Source organism: Eschrichtius robustus, chromosome 7 (genome assembly GCF_028021215.1).
Source record: "Eschrichtius robustus isolate mEscRob2 chromosome 7, mEscRob2.pri, whole genome shotgun sequence".
NCBI classification, from domain to species: Eukaryota; Metazoa; Chordata; class Mammalia; order Artiodactyla; family Eschrichtiidae; genus Eschrichtius; species Eschrichtius robustus.
In genome coordinates, this window is record NC_090830.1 from 139,392,274 (window position 1) to 139,409,153 (window position 16,880).

The following is a 16,880-nucleotide window of genomic DNA, read 5'->3' on the forward strand; positions in this document are numbered from 1 at the left end:
CAGGAATGCTGGAGACCCTTGGTGAGAGAGAGGGGAAAAGGCTGCGCCCTCAGAACCGGGCTGCGCCCCCAGAACCGGGCTGCGCCCCCAGAACCAGGTGTGCACCTTAGGGATGTGCCTTCTCTCCCTGACCCGGCCCCACGGCCCCTGGGCTGCCGTCCAGCACATCGGTGGCAACGCCTGTGAGTCTGCAGCCCCTGGCTCGTGGGCCCCAGGTTTGATGACTGGTGAAGCTGGGTGGTCAGTCTGTGGGGATGGGGGCTTCTAGGTGTCTTCGGAACGTCCTGTATTTAAATAATCAAACTAAACGTGGGTCCCCGGTCAGGGGCCCCGCCTGCCCCCCACCGCCTCCCCGCACACCGTCCGAGCTGCTGGGAGGGGCGCCCGGGCCGGTACCTTGACTGCCTCTTGCAGAACGCCTGCTTCTCCTCCAGCAGCGCTGCAGCCCAGGGTCCAGGCGCTGCCAGGGCTCGCCAGCTGGGCCCCGACTGAAAGGCAAACCCGGGGCCTTCAGCCCGCGGGCCAGCGGAGGTGGGTCTGGGAGCGCAGAGGGCTCGACATGGGGCCCACCCTCTGTGTGCCCAGCAGCCCGTCTCCTCTGGAGCCCTCTGACTCCCAAGGGTCTCCGCCCCGGAGGGCGCTGAGGGGCTCGGCAGGCCTGCAAGATGAGCGGACCGCCAGCTCAGGGCCTCCGGCTGGGAGAGGGGCACACAGGGGCGCGGTGGGATGGGGGGCTGAGCCCACACCGACAGCACGACGGGGGCACAGTCGGGCCTAACGTGGTGCCCAGGCGCAGCCCTCGGTGCCCCTGAACGGCTTCCCCGTTTGGAGAGGTGACCATTGAACGACGGCCTCCCCGCACGGCCTGTGGACAGGGCCCGGGGGCGCCCACTTGTGTGTGTGGGGGTGTTGGCCATTACCAGCGTGTGCAGAGGCGGTGAGCCCCACGCATGGTCTGTCAGTGTCGCCACTGGAGGCTCCTGGGTCCTGCAGAGGGTTCAAACGTTGTGCAGGGAGACCGGCGGGAGGGGCTGACTCTGCTGGGTCTCCCAGTCAAAGACGGGGAGTGGGGAGGGGCTGACTGGGGGGGGGGGCGGGGCTGGGCCTGAGCACTTCTGCAAAGGGAAGCAGACGGGTCAGGCTGGAAGGGGCCCTGGCCTGGGCCTGCACTGGCAGCGCAGCCAAGACTTCACTGCAGTCTGGGCCCCAGGGCCGTGGGGACCTGGGGCTGCATCCCCACTTATTTCCTGGTTTTACTCTCTCTCTGGCAGATAATGAGCCGACGTCCAAACACAGCAGGTTCCAAGGCTGTACGACGGTACCCGCATGTCCAGCCCTGCCGGGCGGGTCCTCGCCGGCCTCCACCTTATCCCTCACTGCACACAAGACCGGCTCGATGGCCCCAGGCGTGCTGGCCACCACCTTGCAGATCTCCTCCTCCGAGCCACAGAAACCCAGCTTGTGGAGGACTTTCCTGCAGAGGAAGCAGGGTGCAGCCCTCAGAGCAGAGCGCCCTGCGGAGCTGGGCAGCAGGGCTGGCTCGCCTCCGTGCAGAGGGGCCGGGACAGGGGCACCTGCTTGCCCCACCCTGGTACCCACAGAGACCCGTGGCCATCTCGTTCCTGGCCGCCCCATCAGGGGTCACAGGACACATGGTGCCCTGTGCCTTCAGGCCAGGCGAGTCCCAGCCTGGGCCACCACCTCCCCGATAAGTGTCCCAGGGACTCTGCGGAGGACTCATCCTCTTGCCCGAGTCTCCTCTGTTCTGGGCGGAAGTCCTTCTGGCTCACCTCCAAAGTGCTCAGAGCCTGACCTCTCACCACATCTGCCTGCAGCTGCCATCCTCTCGCCTCTGGGGGCGGGGTCAGCCCACCCCTCCTCCCCCTTCCCCAAAGCCCCCTCTCTCCTCAGAATAAGTCCTCGACCCTGCCACGGCAGTGACCCCCCCCTCAGGCGGTGTCCTCCGAGGACCCTTGGTGACATCCCCTCCCCACTGCAGCCCCACTCTGTTCACTGTCACTGCCTTACAGGTTCTGCCTCGTTGTCCCTCATGTGACTTGTCACAGCTGACACTGGTCCCATCTCTTCATTTATCTGTCTTCCCCACAGACGTACACCCCACGAAGGCAGGGGCCCATTTACTGCTGTGTCTGCTGGGCCTGAGCAGAGCCTGTCAGCCAGAGTTGTTGGCGGGCGGGTGGGTGGGTGAGAGGTGTGGTTAGCATGAGCCGGTCACGAGGTCAGAGGGCAAGGCTGGCGCCCCGGTGAGCGGGTCTCGAGCTGACCGGTGCCATCCTCTTGGCGGGGCGCCCCAAGGAGCCCCAGGTTGGACTGGACGGTGTCAGGGAGACCCACAGCAGGAACGCAGCCTGAAAAGTTGTCCCAGGGGCTGGGAGGGGCTGGGGCCCCCCTTGGAGAGTGAGGAGTGGGGCCCCAGCAGAAAGGGCAGGGGGCAGAAGGCCCGCCACGAAGCCCTGCCTGTTGGGAATGCTCCAGTTGCTGAGCTGCTGGAGCGTGTTGCAGGTGGGGATGTAGCTGTGCATGTCCTCAAGCCGGGGGCGGAAGAGCTTCACAGTCTCGGCCAGCATCACTGGGGCAGAGCGGGCAGGGGCGCGAGGTGAGCTAAGAGTCCTTGGATGCCTTAAATCATCAGTCATCCAGGGCCTCCGAGGCGGATGAGGACAGAGAGAAGTCCTGGGGAGCAGCCGCAGGGTGTGGGCGCCCCAGGGGAGAGGGCTGTGAGAGCCGGCGGGGTCAGAGGAGCTGCTAGGAGACCCCCAGTCTGCCCCATCCTCCCCCGGGGAACGCGGGGTCCGGGGGCAGGAGGAATTCCCGTGGCCAGGTTGAACGTATAACCGGCCCCTCTCTTTGCCGCATTCCTCCTCCGTCTGGGGCCATCGAGGCAGCGCCCCTCCCACGTCCTGCCCACTCTTTCCAGAGGCCCCTCACGCCCTGCCTCTGGGGTCTTCTGCATTTTGCAGGGAGCCCGGGGAGCGGGGACACTTCCGGGGCCGCGGCCCTTGCCTGGCCGTCCCGACTACCGGCACATCTCGCTGGCCGGGAGGGATGACCGCTGGGCTCTTCCCCTGAGCAGAGAGCGCCAGGACCCGGCTGACAGGCGGCGGCCCTGCGGCCTGGACCCCCGGCGGTCACCCCGGCCCCCGGCCCCCGTCGTGGCCGCCGCCCCGCCCTCACCGCCGTCGCTGAAGTCCCGGGCCAGGTGGCGCTCGCGGCGGCTGAGCGGCAGTGCGTCCAGCCAGGCGTAGAGGCCACGGAGGGCGCCGGGCAGCAGCGGCGGCCGGGGCGGGGGGCTCGGCCTGGCGGCGCCCACCGTGGAGCCGGGAGGGTGGTCGGGCCGTTGCCGGGAGACGGCGGCGGAAGGGCGGGGCCGTTGCCGGGAGACCGGAGCGGGGTCGGAAGGGGAGGGGCGCTGCTTAGTTTAGGCAGAGGAGGGCTTACGATAAAGTCTAAGAAGAAAATAAGGGGAAAGTTTGACCTTACCCATTTACAGTAGACTTTTATTTTAACAAGCGTTGGACCCTTAACTCTTATAAATTCCACATTGTTTCGCATGCAACATTTTCCACCGATCTCCCGTCCTTTAGAATTTGATCAATAGTTTAATTGTAGAATACAAAAATTTCATTAAAGTTTTCAGCCCTACTGAATGTGCATCTGAGGTTTCCAGAGACCCAGACAAGACACCAGTGGCAGTCTGGAGACACACGTGGGTGAGAAGGCACTGGCCTGGCCCCCCTTCCTGAGGTCAGGACAGCAGCCGAGGGCCCAACCGCGGAGTCCTGGGCGGAGAGGGCCTGGGCTGTGACCGTGGGGTGAAGAGTGACCTTGGCCATGAGGAGTTGGCTCTTCCGCTAGGACTTTTCACAGTGGACCCAGCCCTCAGGGAGGGGGACGGAGGGCCTGGGGCCAGGCAGCTGGTCTGTCAGTGCTGGTGGCGAGGTCACATGACCACAGGCAACGTCCAGACAGGGGCACAGATGCCCCCCAGGGTGCTTTGAGCTCAGGCCCCATCACCTCCTCTGGTCGGGGGGTTTCAGAGCAACCTTTGGGCCAACAACTCCCTTGGAAAAGGAAGAAAGAACTGACATTAAAAACCATCTGCTACAAAGAGCACAACTGAATCTAATTTCCTTTTACTTTTCTTAAAATTTGGATCCTCAGTTCATCCAACGATATGACTGGGCTCAGAGCTCAGAGCTGAGTGGAGACAGCCCAGGTATTAACAACTGATGCTTTATCAAGAATAGACTTCTGTGCTTACACTAGTGGAGAAAAAGACACAGTAACAGCTGGAAGAAGCGGCAAGCACCGAAAAGTCCTCTGACAGGGTAGAGGGCGGATGTTACACCCTCTCAGGGCTGTGCCCCAGGCAGCCAGATGGGGGAAGACAGCTCGCTCTGCCCGGCGAGGTGGGCACTGCCCTGTGTGTGAGGGCCTCACCTGAGTGGGTCCAGGCTGGGCCCCTCCGGCCCTGGGCTTGACAGGTGGCATTGGTGGAGTGCAGGTTGGCTTGACGACCTGGAAGGAGGTAGACACAGCTGATGGCCAGCTGGACCAGGGCGCCAGCTTCCGAGCACCTTCTAGAAAGTTCCCTGGGTGCTCTGCTCTGCTCCAGACCGGACTGCACGTTTCTCTTCGCTGAGCTCTCTACAGAGAAGTGCCCCCAACCCCCTCCCCACCCACAGCTGCCACTGCCCCGGAATGAAACCGAAATGTGGCAGGGCCCCCATTCCTGGGCCCATCGGCTTATCTCACTGCCCCACCCTCTTCCCTCAACTCCCCCACCCTCTTCCCTCAACTCCCCCCTCCACCCTACCCCAACATTACCCAGGAAAAGCTCTTAAATTGCCAGAATGTGTGTCTTTGGAAGCTCTAAAGCGAAGGATCCACTACTAGAATTTGTATTTGTTTGCATCTCAGCTTTCCCCGGGGCCAGGGCTGGGATGGAGAAGGAAGACCTCCAGCAGGGGCCCTGCTCAGCCCAGGCAGCTCATTCCAGCGCCAGGGGGACGGGGTGGGCCCAGCACACTGAGAAGGGCCCTGCTGAGCAGAGAGGGAGAAGTCGCCTGCACTTTTCTCCCCCAGCACAATTCCCTGGCTGCCACCATTTCCTTGGCCAGAAATCTCTCTGCCCAACCCCCCTTCCCTGTTTGGCCTGTCAAAACCCCTCCTAAGACTTTTTTACGGACTATTTTTGTAACTTCACTGTAACTCTAAAATTAACTCAAAATAAAAAGCAAAAAATAGAGAATCTCCGTTAAGCAAACGCCACAGTAATGGTTGTTGTAGGCGAGATCCACCCACGGAGGCACCGCGGGTCAGTTTAGGAAGTAACCAGCCGGGCATCGCTCCAAGTATCTCCACGACATTAACCGCTAAGGGAAGACGGGCCCTACAGAGATTTAGAGCCCTGCAGACACCACTGCAACCAAGTGATGACTCCACACCGCCCGGCGGACAGGCTGCCGCGGGGCCCCCCAGGCTCCTGGTGGGTGGAGAGAGGAGCCTGGGTCTCCCTGCCTCACAATTCGCCAGAGCGGGTGACCTCCCCGCCTGCCGGGAGGTGAGTGTGCCTGTCCAGAGGTGCGCAGGACCCTCGGCAGTACCCATGGGGCTCCCAGCAAAGGAGGGGACCCGCCAGGGCCAGACCTCAGGACAGGCGGGAGGGCCTCCCGAGCGAGCCCAAAGGCAGGGGGCTTGCTGGGGCTCCAGTGACTCACATTTGGGAGAGACCCTTCCCAAACCCCTGAAGCCTCAAACCAAAGGGAGCACCACGATGGAGCCCACGGCCCCGCACACCCCTGTGCCCCTCCCCCGGTGGTCCTCTCACCTGCTTGGCCTTCAGCACCGGGAGGGGCTTGGTGGGAGGAGCAGGTCTGAGCTGGTGGGAAGGGAGGAGCGGTCAGGACCCCAGTTCCCCTGGGTTCAGTTCATGTCGGCCCCCTGAGGGTGCAGTGGCCACCACCCTAGGGTCCCTGGCCCACCAAATCCAGCCCCAGACCCTCCGCCTCCCAGGATCTGCTTTATGCCACCGCGACCGGCCCCTCTGCCAGCCCCCCACTCACCTGGCCCGGGGTCTGCCGGCTATACACAGGAACTGGGGACGGTGGGCTGGACATAGTGGCTGGAGGCTGCAGGAAGGTGGCCGTGAGCCTGGGTCTCAGGGCGGCCACCTCCAGGGAGCCCTGGCTTCGGAGCTGCCCCCACCCAGCTGAGGACCCAAGGTTCCGGCCCCTCCCAGAGTGGGAAGAACAAAGCCCCGTGTGTGCAGAGGGGGCGCCATCCTGCCCCACCGCTGGGCAGGGCCCTGAGTTACGCTCCCTTCCCACAGCCCTGGGGACGCACACAGGCGCCGCACGGCAGCGAGGGCGTCTGGGCCTCAAAACCGTCCCGAGGTGGACCTCGCAGAGGCCTCGAGCCTCAGCTTCAATTCTGTCACCAGCTCCGCTCGTCCTAAAGCCTCGTTTTGCCTCTAAATGGCGGTCGTGGTGGCCACTCTAAGCCCCAGGGGACCGCATCCTGGCCTGAGCTTTGGGGTGGCCTGGGGAGCCCGTCGGGGATGCCTGGTGCTTACAGCAGGGGGTGGCCACTTAGGGGTCACCGTGGAAGCCGTGGGTTTGGGGGGCTGGCTGGGGTGGGAGGAAAGGCCCGGCTCTGGGGGCCCCCTGGTGGGAGCCGGGGCCCTGCCCTTCACGGGGGTCCTGTGCCCCTCGTGGAACAGGGGGTTGGAGAGCCCCATGGCCGTCTTGGCTGCCACATTCCTGGGGAGAAATAAGATGGGTCAGTGCTTCCTGGCCTCAGGATTCAGCCCAGGGACTTGGGGCTCCTGGGCGTGGGAACCCTGGCCTGGCCAGAGGCCCACTCAGCTGCAGCTGCCCCTCGGGATGTGCCAATGACAGCCATGTGCAGAGGGAGAGGCGGCCTCACGTGTCCTGGCCCCATTGGCTCTGGGGTCCAGGTGGGCCCGCAGGAGGTACTAGGAGGCCACTGGGCAAGTGTGTCCTGCTGCGGCCAGCGTGGGGGTCGAGGTCCCCCCAGAGTGGGCACCGGGGACACCCAGAGCCCAGGGCAGGCTCAGAGCGCAGTGCCCACCGAGGGCGGTGGGCCGGCGCCCGCTGGGGTGCGAGGGGGAGACGGGGTCCTCTCTGCGTTTCCACATCACCAACCTGTCACCACAACCCGCACCTGCTCCCGTGTCAGTGAGGGCAGGGGGCCCAGAGCGCATTCTCCCCCTCCAGCAGTGCAAGCAGGCGACTCACTCTGCACACACACGCTGACGCTCTGCAAGCCCAGAGCTCACGCACCTCCTTCGGACGGGGCTCCGGGCTTTGCGGTAGATGACCACGCCTGCCAGGGTCAGCGCCAGAGGCACCAGGAGTGCCACAGGCACCAGCACGCCCACCAGGAGGCTCCCGGAAGCTGTGGGGACACAAGAGGCCAGGTACCACCAGGGCCGGACGTGCCTCGAGGCAGCAGGGGCTGGGAGGGTCCGCGGGCAGCTCAGCGCCCGTCCAGGCCAGCCTGGGGCCAAGGAGGGGCCTGAGGAAGGTGCCCCCTCCTTGGCCACGCCAACAACCCAGAGCCCTGGGCCCCCTGCGAGGGCCAGGGCCATCTGAGGACCCTTGGCCCTGAGAACCGGTACATGACGCCAGCGCTCTGGGCTCTCAGGGGACCGGTTGGAGGGCTTGGCGGTGGGTGGCCCCAGGCCCTCAGTGACGTGGGCGCGGCCAGGCCAGGCCCTGTAGGCCTGACCACTGGGGAGGAAGACACCTGTGGGGGTGGGAGGCCCCGAGGCTCCCGGGCCCAGGATGGGGCGGAGCACCCGGCAAGGAGCTGGCGCTGTCCCACGTTGCTCCTGCAGCCCTCCCTCTGGGACGGGCCCCCCTCCTCCCACAGGGCCGAGGTGGGGACTCGGGATCCTGGCCCCAGCTCCGGACCTGTGGGGTCCGGATGCCGGGGGCTGCAAGGCCACATCTTCAACATGCCCCTCACGGTTTAGGGGCACACGGCCTCCTTCTCGGCCCCTCCCAGGTGGCCTGAGAAAAGGCAGGACCCGCAGCCAGACCCCACTGGGCTTGTGAAGGTGCAGGGCGGGGCGCAGGGCGGGGCACAGGGCGGGGCGGGCCCTGCCTACCTGTGCGCACGTTAGGCAGCAGCTCTGCGCAGTAGGGCGGGGCCCAGCCCGGGTGGCAGTGGCACTGGTCCTTGTGGTTGCACACCTGGGGGACGACCAGGCGTCAGGGCCTCCAGACCCCCACCTGCCGCACTGCCCAGTGCCCACTGAGGCGCCGGCTGCTCTGCTGGGGCCCCTACTGACAGAGGACAAGCTAGGGGTCCAGGACCGCCACCACCCAGGTTTCGTCAGATGTGCTGATGGCAGCGGCCCCTCCCCAGGTGAGGGAGGAGGGCTCTGACGGGACGCTGCGGGCTCTCTGAGCAAAGCAGGCATCGCCGCAGGAGGGGCAGGGTGACTTCGGGGCAGGCTGTCCTCCTGAGACGGGGGCACAGGAGGGCACTGCCCCAGGCCCCCCGGTTTCTAGCCCTCAGAGCTCTGACCTCCCCAGCGTCATAGCACAGGTTACTAAGAGCTCAGAATAGGACACTTCACATCAGACCGGCCTGGCCCACGTGTCCACCGGCACCGTGACTACCCCGGGCTCCCGTGTCTACACGGGACGCCCAGATCTCTGTCAGTTCCAGCCTCGGGAGGCCCCAGCGGGCTCCTGGCACAGTCCCAGGGCACCAGCCTCTGCCCTCTGTTTGTCTGGGCTATCCTAAGCACGGCCTGCGCATCTTTCAAGCCCAAAGGGCTGGTGGGAGGCCATCCCCTGGGCCCACGTACCCCATGGTTGCTACACCGGGCAGAGCAGTTTCTGGATCTGTAGACACGGAGGTCCTGGCAGAAGCCTTTCCAGCAAACCTGGAGGGCAGTGGGGGTCTCCGTAGGCAGCCAGTCTAGACTCCTGCTTGAAGCACCCCCGCTCTCCACCATCAACCAGAGTGGACCCAAAACCTGCGTCTGGGCTTCGGAGGGGCAGGCCACAGCCTTCACACCCCCGGTGGCCTCGCCCGCAGCCCATCTGCTGGCCGGCCTTGGCCACGGGGAGAGGCACTGCCCGGCCAGCCCTCTGCTGCCACCAGGGCCACAGAGGACTGGCCCCGCCCATCCCCAGAGGGCTTGCAGAGGGCCCATCCCCAGAGGGCTTGCAGTCTTTAAACCCATTAACTGAAGAAGGGTCTTCTCCCGCACCCAACCCCCCCCCCCCACCCCGCCCCGTGCGCCTTCCGAGTTTCTACCCAGAACAGAGTCCTTCTCCAGCCGCCACCGCCCTGCTCTGGGCCCCGCCAGCTCGCCCTGGGGTCCAGCAGCCCGACCGAGAGGCACGTCCGGCCCACCTGCTGCTTGCCACACTTGGTGCCTTCTGGCACTGGCTCGTACGCGCTGCTGCTGTCCTGGACAAGAGCCTGGCAATCACCCGAGGAGGAGGTGAGGGTGCAGGAACTCCGCTCCGGGGGCTTCTGCCCCCACTCACAGAACAGAGTGCCACACCTGTTGACCCTGAGGACAGAGGGACGTGCGTGGAGCCAGCTCCACGGGGACTCCTGCTCGGTGCTTACAGCCGTGCTCAGCGCACCAGGAGCTGTGGGTGAGGCCCTGGGTCCTCCCGCAGGGGTCCACAGCCCAGCCGCAGTGACCCACTCTCCCAAAGGGCAGCATGCTCTGGCCCGGGGGTCCTGCAGGGCCAGGTAGGCCCCCGGAGAGGCCCCTGACTCAGCTCCCGGACTCCTTTGTGCAGAGGACTCTCCTGGTGGAGACATTCCGTGCCCTGGACCCAGGGGAGCCAGGCCACGGGTGGACGCTCACCTGCCCAAGTCCAGGGGGATCCCACTCCTGCAGCCTGCAGAGATGCTGTAGCTGTAGCACGTCTCCGTGGCAACCCGAGCGCCTGCGGGGCAGAAGCAGGTCAGCCCTCCGGCTCAGGACCGGCAGCCATCCTGGCAGGCCTGAGGGTCCCATGAGCGGGGCCCAAGCCCGCCTCACCTGGCCCCCACAAGTCCCGGCACCTCTGGGCCAGCGTGGGGCAGGCCCCGTTGTAGCAGTAGCCCCCCGGGCAGGGCGTGCCGTTCTCCCAGAAGGCGTCCTCGGGACACACAGGCTGCCGGCCGTCGCAGTACTCTCTGAGGTCACACTGGTCCTTTGCAGGGCGGCACGGCTCTCCGGCCGGCTTCACCTGGTTCAGCAGAGCCAAGCTCACCGCGGGAACGGGAGGCCCCCAAACACCCACGCCTGCTGCTGTGCCCCAGGACCCCAGGCTCACCCTGCACTCGTGGCAGCAGGTGCCGTGGGCACACTCGGCCCCCTTGGCCAGCAGGCAGGTGCTGGCATTGCAGCAGCGGTTCTGACAGTCCTGGGGGGCGGGGGCAACGGCGAAGGTCTGAGCGGGGTGCACGCTGGGCCGGCCCCAGGCCCTCCCCTCGGGTGGTCTGGTCACTCCCACCCATGAGCCCTGCCAGTCGTTTCGGTGCCAGAGGACAGGAGGTGTCGCTGTGCGAGCGCAGGGCGCCCGGGGGTCAGGAACGGTTGCCCCAGCCTGTGGATGGGGGCCGGCCGCCCACGTGGGCGGGCGGAACGCCGAGGGCGGCGGCGGGGCCCGGCCCCGCACCTGGGGGGCGCCGCAGTCGCACTGCTCCCCACGCTCCACGAACTGGTTCCCACACACGGGGCCGCCCACCAGCCGGGCGGGGTCCGGCACGTCCACCAGGCAGGCCGTCCGGGCCTTCTCCACGAATGTCTCCAGGTCAGCCCGGCTGCAGTGGCTGAACTTTCTGGGGAAGTTGGAGCTGTGGGGAGGGGAGTCCCTGTCATCAGAAGGGTGGGTGGGTGGGTGGGTGGGGGCCGGCCGCCCGCCCGCGCCCTGGGACACCCCTGCTCGGCGGGGGGCCGTCGGGCGGGCTGGCTGGGGCCGAGCCTCACCCGATGCTGGCCGCCATCACGCAGCCGCCGCCGGCCCGCGGCACCGGGCAGTAGCAGTCCTGGATGTTCTCGTCGTGGTCCATGCCCAGGTTGTGGCCCATCTCGTGGGCCATGGTGCTCGCCACGCCCATGGGGTTCGGGCTGTGGTCCTACAGGAGGGGCCATGTTGGCTGGGGCCACTCTGGTGGCCAGTCCCCCGCCCGCCCCCAGCCGGCTGAGGGGCTCGGCGGTGCCTCCTGCCAACATCACTTCTTCAAACCTAAAGCGTCAGTGCATCCTTTGGAAGAGGCAGCTGCTCAGGTGTCCGGGGGACAGCGTAGGGACCAGCAGGTGGACCTGAGTCCTGAGGTCCCCCCTCACAGGCCCCAGCTCAAGCTCCGATCCCCACTCCCTGCCCCCCAGCCCCCGTGGCCAGCTCCAGCCTCTGTCCAGCAAACCCAGCTGGATCCTCCGCACCTGGTTCACAGCCCCCGAGTCCTGGGAGCACATGGCGGACACCTTGGCCAGTCCCACGGTGGTCCCTGCGAAGTTGACCCCGCTGGGAAGGAGAGCAGTGTCTGCACGTGGACACCTCGGAACCCGCCTCCCCTGGGGGCCCCCTCGTCCCGGCGACAGCGTGGCCCTCCGCCCACTCACGTGATGAACTGCGCGTTGTCGTGCAGGTGCCGCCCCGCCAGGTCTTGCACCCGCCAGGACAGGAAGTTGCTCAGTGTGGTGTCGGCCTGGGTGCTGACGTGAATCTTGTCCCCACCGTTCCACATCTCCAGGCCCACGAGCACCACGCGGAAATTGAGCTCCTGATAAAGCTGCCAGAGGATAGGGAGCCCCGAGGGTCAGGTTCCAAGGGTGAGGCCAGCGAAGGGCCAGAGGTCCCCCCAGCGTCCGCTGAGATGGGACAGGTCACGAGGGCTGGGGCAGAGTCCTAGCCCCCCCATCACCTGGCGGATGGTTCTACCGGCAGCTGGGCGCCCCCCATGGCCAGCCCTCGCCTCCTCTCCCGGTGCCCCAACAGGCCTCTACAGCCAGGGTTTCTGTTGGGCTGGGTGTGTGCTGCCGCGGGGTCCCGGCAGCCCCTGCTGAGAGGAAGCCCCCAGGGCGAAGCGGCCCCCACCTTGTCCACGTGGTTGACCACCTCCAGCACCCGCTGGCGCACAGCCTCTCTGCTCCCCAACCGCTGGAACTGGAGGACAGCAGACCCTCAGCTGCGGCCTGTCGGCCCGCCTGCACCGCCCCCGCCCCGCCCCAGGTACCTCTGTGCTGTCCGTGACCACGAACAGCTCCACGTAGCGGGTCTCTCGCGGCACTGGCCAGCTCTGAGGGGTGGGGACAAGAAGCCGGTCAGCCACCCAGCCACAGCCCGCCTGTCCTCAGCCCGTCTCTGCACACTGAGCAGCTCCGGGCCCCGGAGCTGGCCCCGCAGTGCTGGGGGAGCCTTGGTGGGAGCGGGGGGTGGGGGGCGCTCTGGCGCAGACTAAGGAGCTGGGTCTGCAGCCAGCGCGCAGCCAGGCCCAGGCCCACCCCAGCCGCGGGGGTGGCAGGCAGCGCCCCCGCTTCGCTGGGCACCCAGGAGTCTGGGGATGCACGGGCCAAGCGGACGGGGAAGCAGCGGGCAGGGCCACCCCTCACCCGGGGCCTGAGGGCCGCCGAGACCCGCGGCCCCAGGACGGCCTCCAGGCTGCTGTCGTTGACCCCGCAGGTGCCGGCTTTCTGCTGCAGGTGCTGCGCCTGGTACAGCGCGTGTTGCCCCTCTTCCCCGCCCCCATCCAGGGGCTCGATCAGGTGGACGGTGGAGCCGGCCTGGAAGAAGCCCCTGAGGCAGAGCGAAGCCCATGGCTCTGAGTTAGTGAGGGACCCAGGGCAGCAGCTGCCCCCAGCCCACCCCTCTCTTCTTGGCCTCAGTTCACTTCGCTGGAGAGTGAGACAGCGCTGGGCCCTGACGTCCTGACGCACCCCGCCTGGTCGGCAGCACCCACCTGAGGCCGGCGCAGGTGCTGAGGCTGGCAGCGGAGCCCTGGTGCCCCTCCACGTTGCCCTGGTAGAAGCAGTGGTCCTGCAGGAGGAGGGCATGAGGGTTCCGCTCCCGGTGCCCGCGCTCCCCGCACCGCCACCACTGGCCTTGGCGAGGGTCACTCGGGGGGCCATACCTGCCTCGGCAGCTGCTCTGTCACCTGGGCGCCATCGGCGGCCGTGTAGGTCTCCACGTAGCCCGAGCCCACCAGGTCCCTGGAAGAGAGCCCCCATGATGCTCTGGGCCCCGCCTGCCTGCCCCAGAAGCCACCTCTGGTGTGGAGGAGAGGCTGGGCCAGGGAGCTGGATGCCCAGGACACAGGTGTGCTGGGGGCAGGGGTGGGAGCAGGCTGCAGGCTTAGGCCCCTGCTCACCTGTTCTTCCGAAGGTGCAGGGTGAAGGTGTGCCCTCGGGCCCCCAGGACGTAGCTCACACTCTCCGGATACAGGCCCTGAGCCGGGAGAAAAGGGAGGGGTCCAGAGAGAGGGGCCCTGCCCCGGCCACGCCCACCTCAAACCTGGGGGTGGGTAGCACCTGGCCAGTAGGAGGAGGTGGGGCCTCAGGCCGTACCGGAGGCAGTGGGCAGGTGGGGAGCTCCACCCGGAACCACCGCCTCGGGTGCCTCAGGCCTCGGTTTCCTCACAAGTCCACACAGGGAAAAGGAGAATGCCCCTTACCAGGAAGCAAGGGGAGGGGGGACACAGCCCCTGACAGGCAGCCTTAGAACCCAGGCGGCAGAGGTGACCCGCCCCTGCGAGGCCCCGCCCCTTCCAGCCCTGGGCCCGACTAGAGGGGTGCCCCCAGCCCGCAGCTGACCCCTAGGACACTGTGCCCTGTGCCCGCACCCCGAGGTCAGGACGGGGCTGTCCTCGACACACACTTGGGCACGTCCATCCGCACACCCGCCCAGACGCAGGCGCACACGTTGCAGGTCTCAGAATGCCCCCAGGCGCCCCGGGGAATCCCAGCCCCAAACTCCCGAGGGGCGTAAGCTACGCCCCTGCTGGGCCATCCCCTCCGGTCTCAGAAGAGTCTGACTCATCGCTGGAGTGAAACTGGGGAGTGGCCGCGGCTGGCGGAGCTCCTGCCCAGCCGGCACCCCCCACCCCCTGAGGCGGGGCGGCTGTGGCCCTGCCCAAGGGTGGGTGGGACGGAAGAAGAAGGTGAGCCCTGGGGGGAGGAGGAAGGCGGCCCAGGCAGAGACGGCCCAGGTGGGTTGTGAGCTCCCCAGGGGTCTGCCCGAAAGCCCAGAAGCCCGCCTGGCCCTCAGCCCCAAAGGCGGCCCCTCACGACTCGCTGGGCACACGGGGAGCTATCACCCTGCTCACAGACAGACACGGGCTCTGAAGGGCCGGGGAGGGACCCCCAGGCCAGCCTCCTGCCCAGGCTTACCGAGTGGGAGGGCAGGGCTCGGCGGGTGCGGGGTGCTGGCAGGCGCCGGGGCCTCACCACCTCGTACTGCTCCACGTGGGGCAGAGTGGCCCTGGGGGCGGCCTCTGCAGGAGAGGGGGGTCAGCAGGCGCACAGGGCACCCTCCCGCCCTGGGGGTCCCTCCCCAGCCTGCTGTGCGCCGGCACCTCCTCTTGGGGAGTCACCCGGCAGCGTGGGGACCGCAGACGCTGAGGCCTGGCTCCCCAGCCCAAGCCGGGTTCTGCGTGAAAAAGGCCACAGGACCCCCGCCGTGGGTGGGGTCGGGCAGACTTGCGCCTGCCCTTCCAGGAGCCCACCAGGCTGCCTCCCAGACCCTGGGGTGACCCGGATGCCCCCTCCTCCTCTCAGGACGAGGACACACACAGGCCCTGGGCTGGGGGTGGGGGGGGGCGCGGGACGACAGGTCTGCCCGTCCAGCGCTTAGAGCTGACGTTTTTCATCCCAACTAATCACATGACTGCATCTAACGGGGAACTGGCAGCCCTCTTCCGCAGGGTTCACCCAGCCCAGATCTAGAAGCTGCCCCGTATCCAACAACAGACAGCAGAGACCCAGCCCAGGCCGAGGTGGAAACCTACTCCCCAGGTGACTCTTTTCTCCCTCTTTCAAGGTGTTAATGGTTGTGTCTCTGTAACCGTTATCTGGCAAACCTCCCGGAGTGAAGGCCGTGGGGAGGGCCTGCCCCGTAAGCGCCCTCTCCCCCGAACCCCAGGAGGCTCTCAGGAGCTAGGGTGGGGGCCAAGGCCAGCAGCACAGTCAGTCCCCCCAGAGGAGAGGCAGGTCCCCATGTGGCAAAACAACCCCCTGGGGTGCCCCCAACCCCTCGGCTCCAGGCCACTGCTCCTCGGTCCTCCCTTCCCTGCCAGGCTGGGGGGTCCCCGTGGAGGTGGGCAATCCCCCCGAGGCCCCGGAATGGAGCCGAAGCAGCCAGGCCCTCCACCCCGTTCTGTCCCAGCCGGTCCCCACCTCCAGCGCAGGAAACGCCCAGGTGGCCGCTTCCCCGCGCACTTCCCTTTTGAAGTTTCCGTGTGTGCACCGCCCAGGGCCTCCCGGCCGACTGGCCACCTGTATGCCGCCGAACCCCCGAGACCAGCCCAGAGCCCCGCGCAGGGAGCGGGGGTCAGGCGACCGGACCAGCCAGAGCCAGACGCCCAGCACTCACTCACCCTGTAGCCACAGCGCAGCAAGCAGCAGGAGCCCGAGGCTGTGCATGGCGGGGGGTGCGGGCGGGGTGCGGATCCGAACCCACGGTTCCGGGGGGCCGGGGAGAAGGAGCTCCGTGCTCAGGCTGGCTCTGGTCCTGCCCTCGCCTCTGAGGCTCGTGCCCTCGCGCCCCGCCCTGCCCCAGCGACCAGCCCCCTGCCCGCAGCCAATCAGCCCCTCAGCGCTGGGAGGGGCCGGACCTGGGTACCTGAGGGTGCGTCCCGCCCCCACCCCGCCTCCCCGGTCTCCTGGTCCCCTGGGGCTCCTGGACAGTGTCCCGTGTCCAGTGCTCAGCACACAGAAGTTCTGTCAACGTGGACTGAATTAAGCAGGGCAGGTGGACAGACTACCCTGGGCCACTCCTGCCACCGCATCCCCCAGGCAGGTGAAGAAACAGGCTGGGGCTGCCGGGGCCCCGCGGGGGTGGGGCTGGGAGTGGAGGCCCTGCTGCGTGTGAGGGTGTGAGGCGTGCGAAAGCTCCAGCAGCCCGCGGCCAGCCCTGCTCCCAGGCTCCTGAGGCCTCACTGGGGAGACTGGGCAAGGGGAGCACACAGGGGGGGCTGCTGGCCAGGTGCCGGGCAGCCGCCTGGCTCAGGGAGCAGACCCTGCTCTGTGGAGAGGGCGGATGCGGAGGCCCAGTGGACAGCCCTGGGATGCGGTTGCTATGGGCCAAAGTCCGCAGCTGCCTGCCCGCTGCTGCCCCCGGCCCCCAGTTTCTACCCGCCCTGACCTGCCCTGCAGGCTGGGGCCGCCCCACTCTGGCCTGGTACCTGGGGACCCAGGCTTCTTGCAGCTGAGCCGGCCGGTGGCACCCCAGCCCCATTCTGGACGTGCCCCTGGGAAGGCAGGACATCAGAGCATGTCAAGGCCTCAGGTGAAAGGGTGTGGTGTCCAGTCCACAGTGGGTCCAGACCAGAGGTCAAAGTTCAACGGACCATCATTTCCCCCAAAGTGAACAGCAGAAAAAGGAAAACAAGGCAGGAGGGGTTTGCACACTCTTTGGGCTATCTCGGGCGTGGGTGACAGAAGCCCCCAGGGCCACAGTGAGCAACGGGCACAGGCAGCTTGTGTCCCTGAGCCCACACATGACCGTGTTTCACACAACGATGCGTGTGAACCACCCCAAATCCTCCTGGCCATTGTACTTCTCTTTTTTGGTATTGCGTGTTATCTGATAGCAGAAGTTCAAAGGCTACGTGTCCCTATTTGGGCAAAAACCCCAGCTGCTGGGACTACATGCTCT

At 66.9% G+C, this 16,880-nt stretch overlaps 1 protein-coding gene across 2 annotated transcripts; it reads right to left on the reverse strand.

Annotated features, from left to right (window-relative positions):
- Nucleotides 1–3,506: 3,506 nt before the first annotated feature.
- On the reverse strand, nucleotides 3,507–15,730 carry ADAM8 (ADAM metallopeptidase domain 8). Of its 2 annotated transcripts, XM_068549115.1 has the most exons (24): nucleotides 15,601–15,730; nucleotides 14,396–14,499; nucleotides 13,378–13,454; nucleotides 13,141–13,219; nucleotides 12,970–13,046; nucleotides 12,623–12,806; nucleotides 12,247–12,309; nucleotides 12,108–12,176; nucleotides 11,633–11,802; nucleotides 11,453–11,534; nucleotides 10,997–11,145; nucleotides 10,686–10,863; nucleotides 10,341–10,430; nucleotides 10,064–10,253; nucleotides 9,887–9,968; nucleotides 9,418–9,580; nucleotides 8,864–8,941; nucleotides 8,156–8,240; nucleotides 7,326–7,440; nucleotides 6,596–6,782; nucleotides 6,087–6,152; nucleotides 5,852–5,902; nucleotides 4,462–4,539; nucleotides 3,507–4,082 (listed from the first exon to the last, which is right to left on the reverse strand). In XM_068549115.1, the coding sequence occupies exons 1-24, from the start codon at nucleotides 15,644–15,646 to the stop codon at nucleotides 4,032–4,034; spliced, it is 2,514 nt and encodes an 837-aa protein (XP_068405216.1). In that variant the 5' UTR covers nucleotides 15,647–15,730; the 3' UTR covers nucleotides 3,507–4,031. The 2 variants fall into 2 exon arrangements, with proteins under 2 accessions (XP_068405216.1, XP_068405217.1); XM_068549116.1 differs by lacking the exons at nucleotides 3,507–4,082; nucleotides 6,596–6,782 and having other exon boundaries at nucleotides 4,466–4,539.
- Between the last annotated feature and the right edge of the window lie 1,150 nt (nucleotides 15,731–16,880).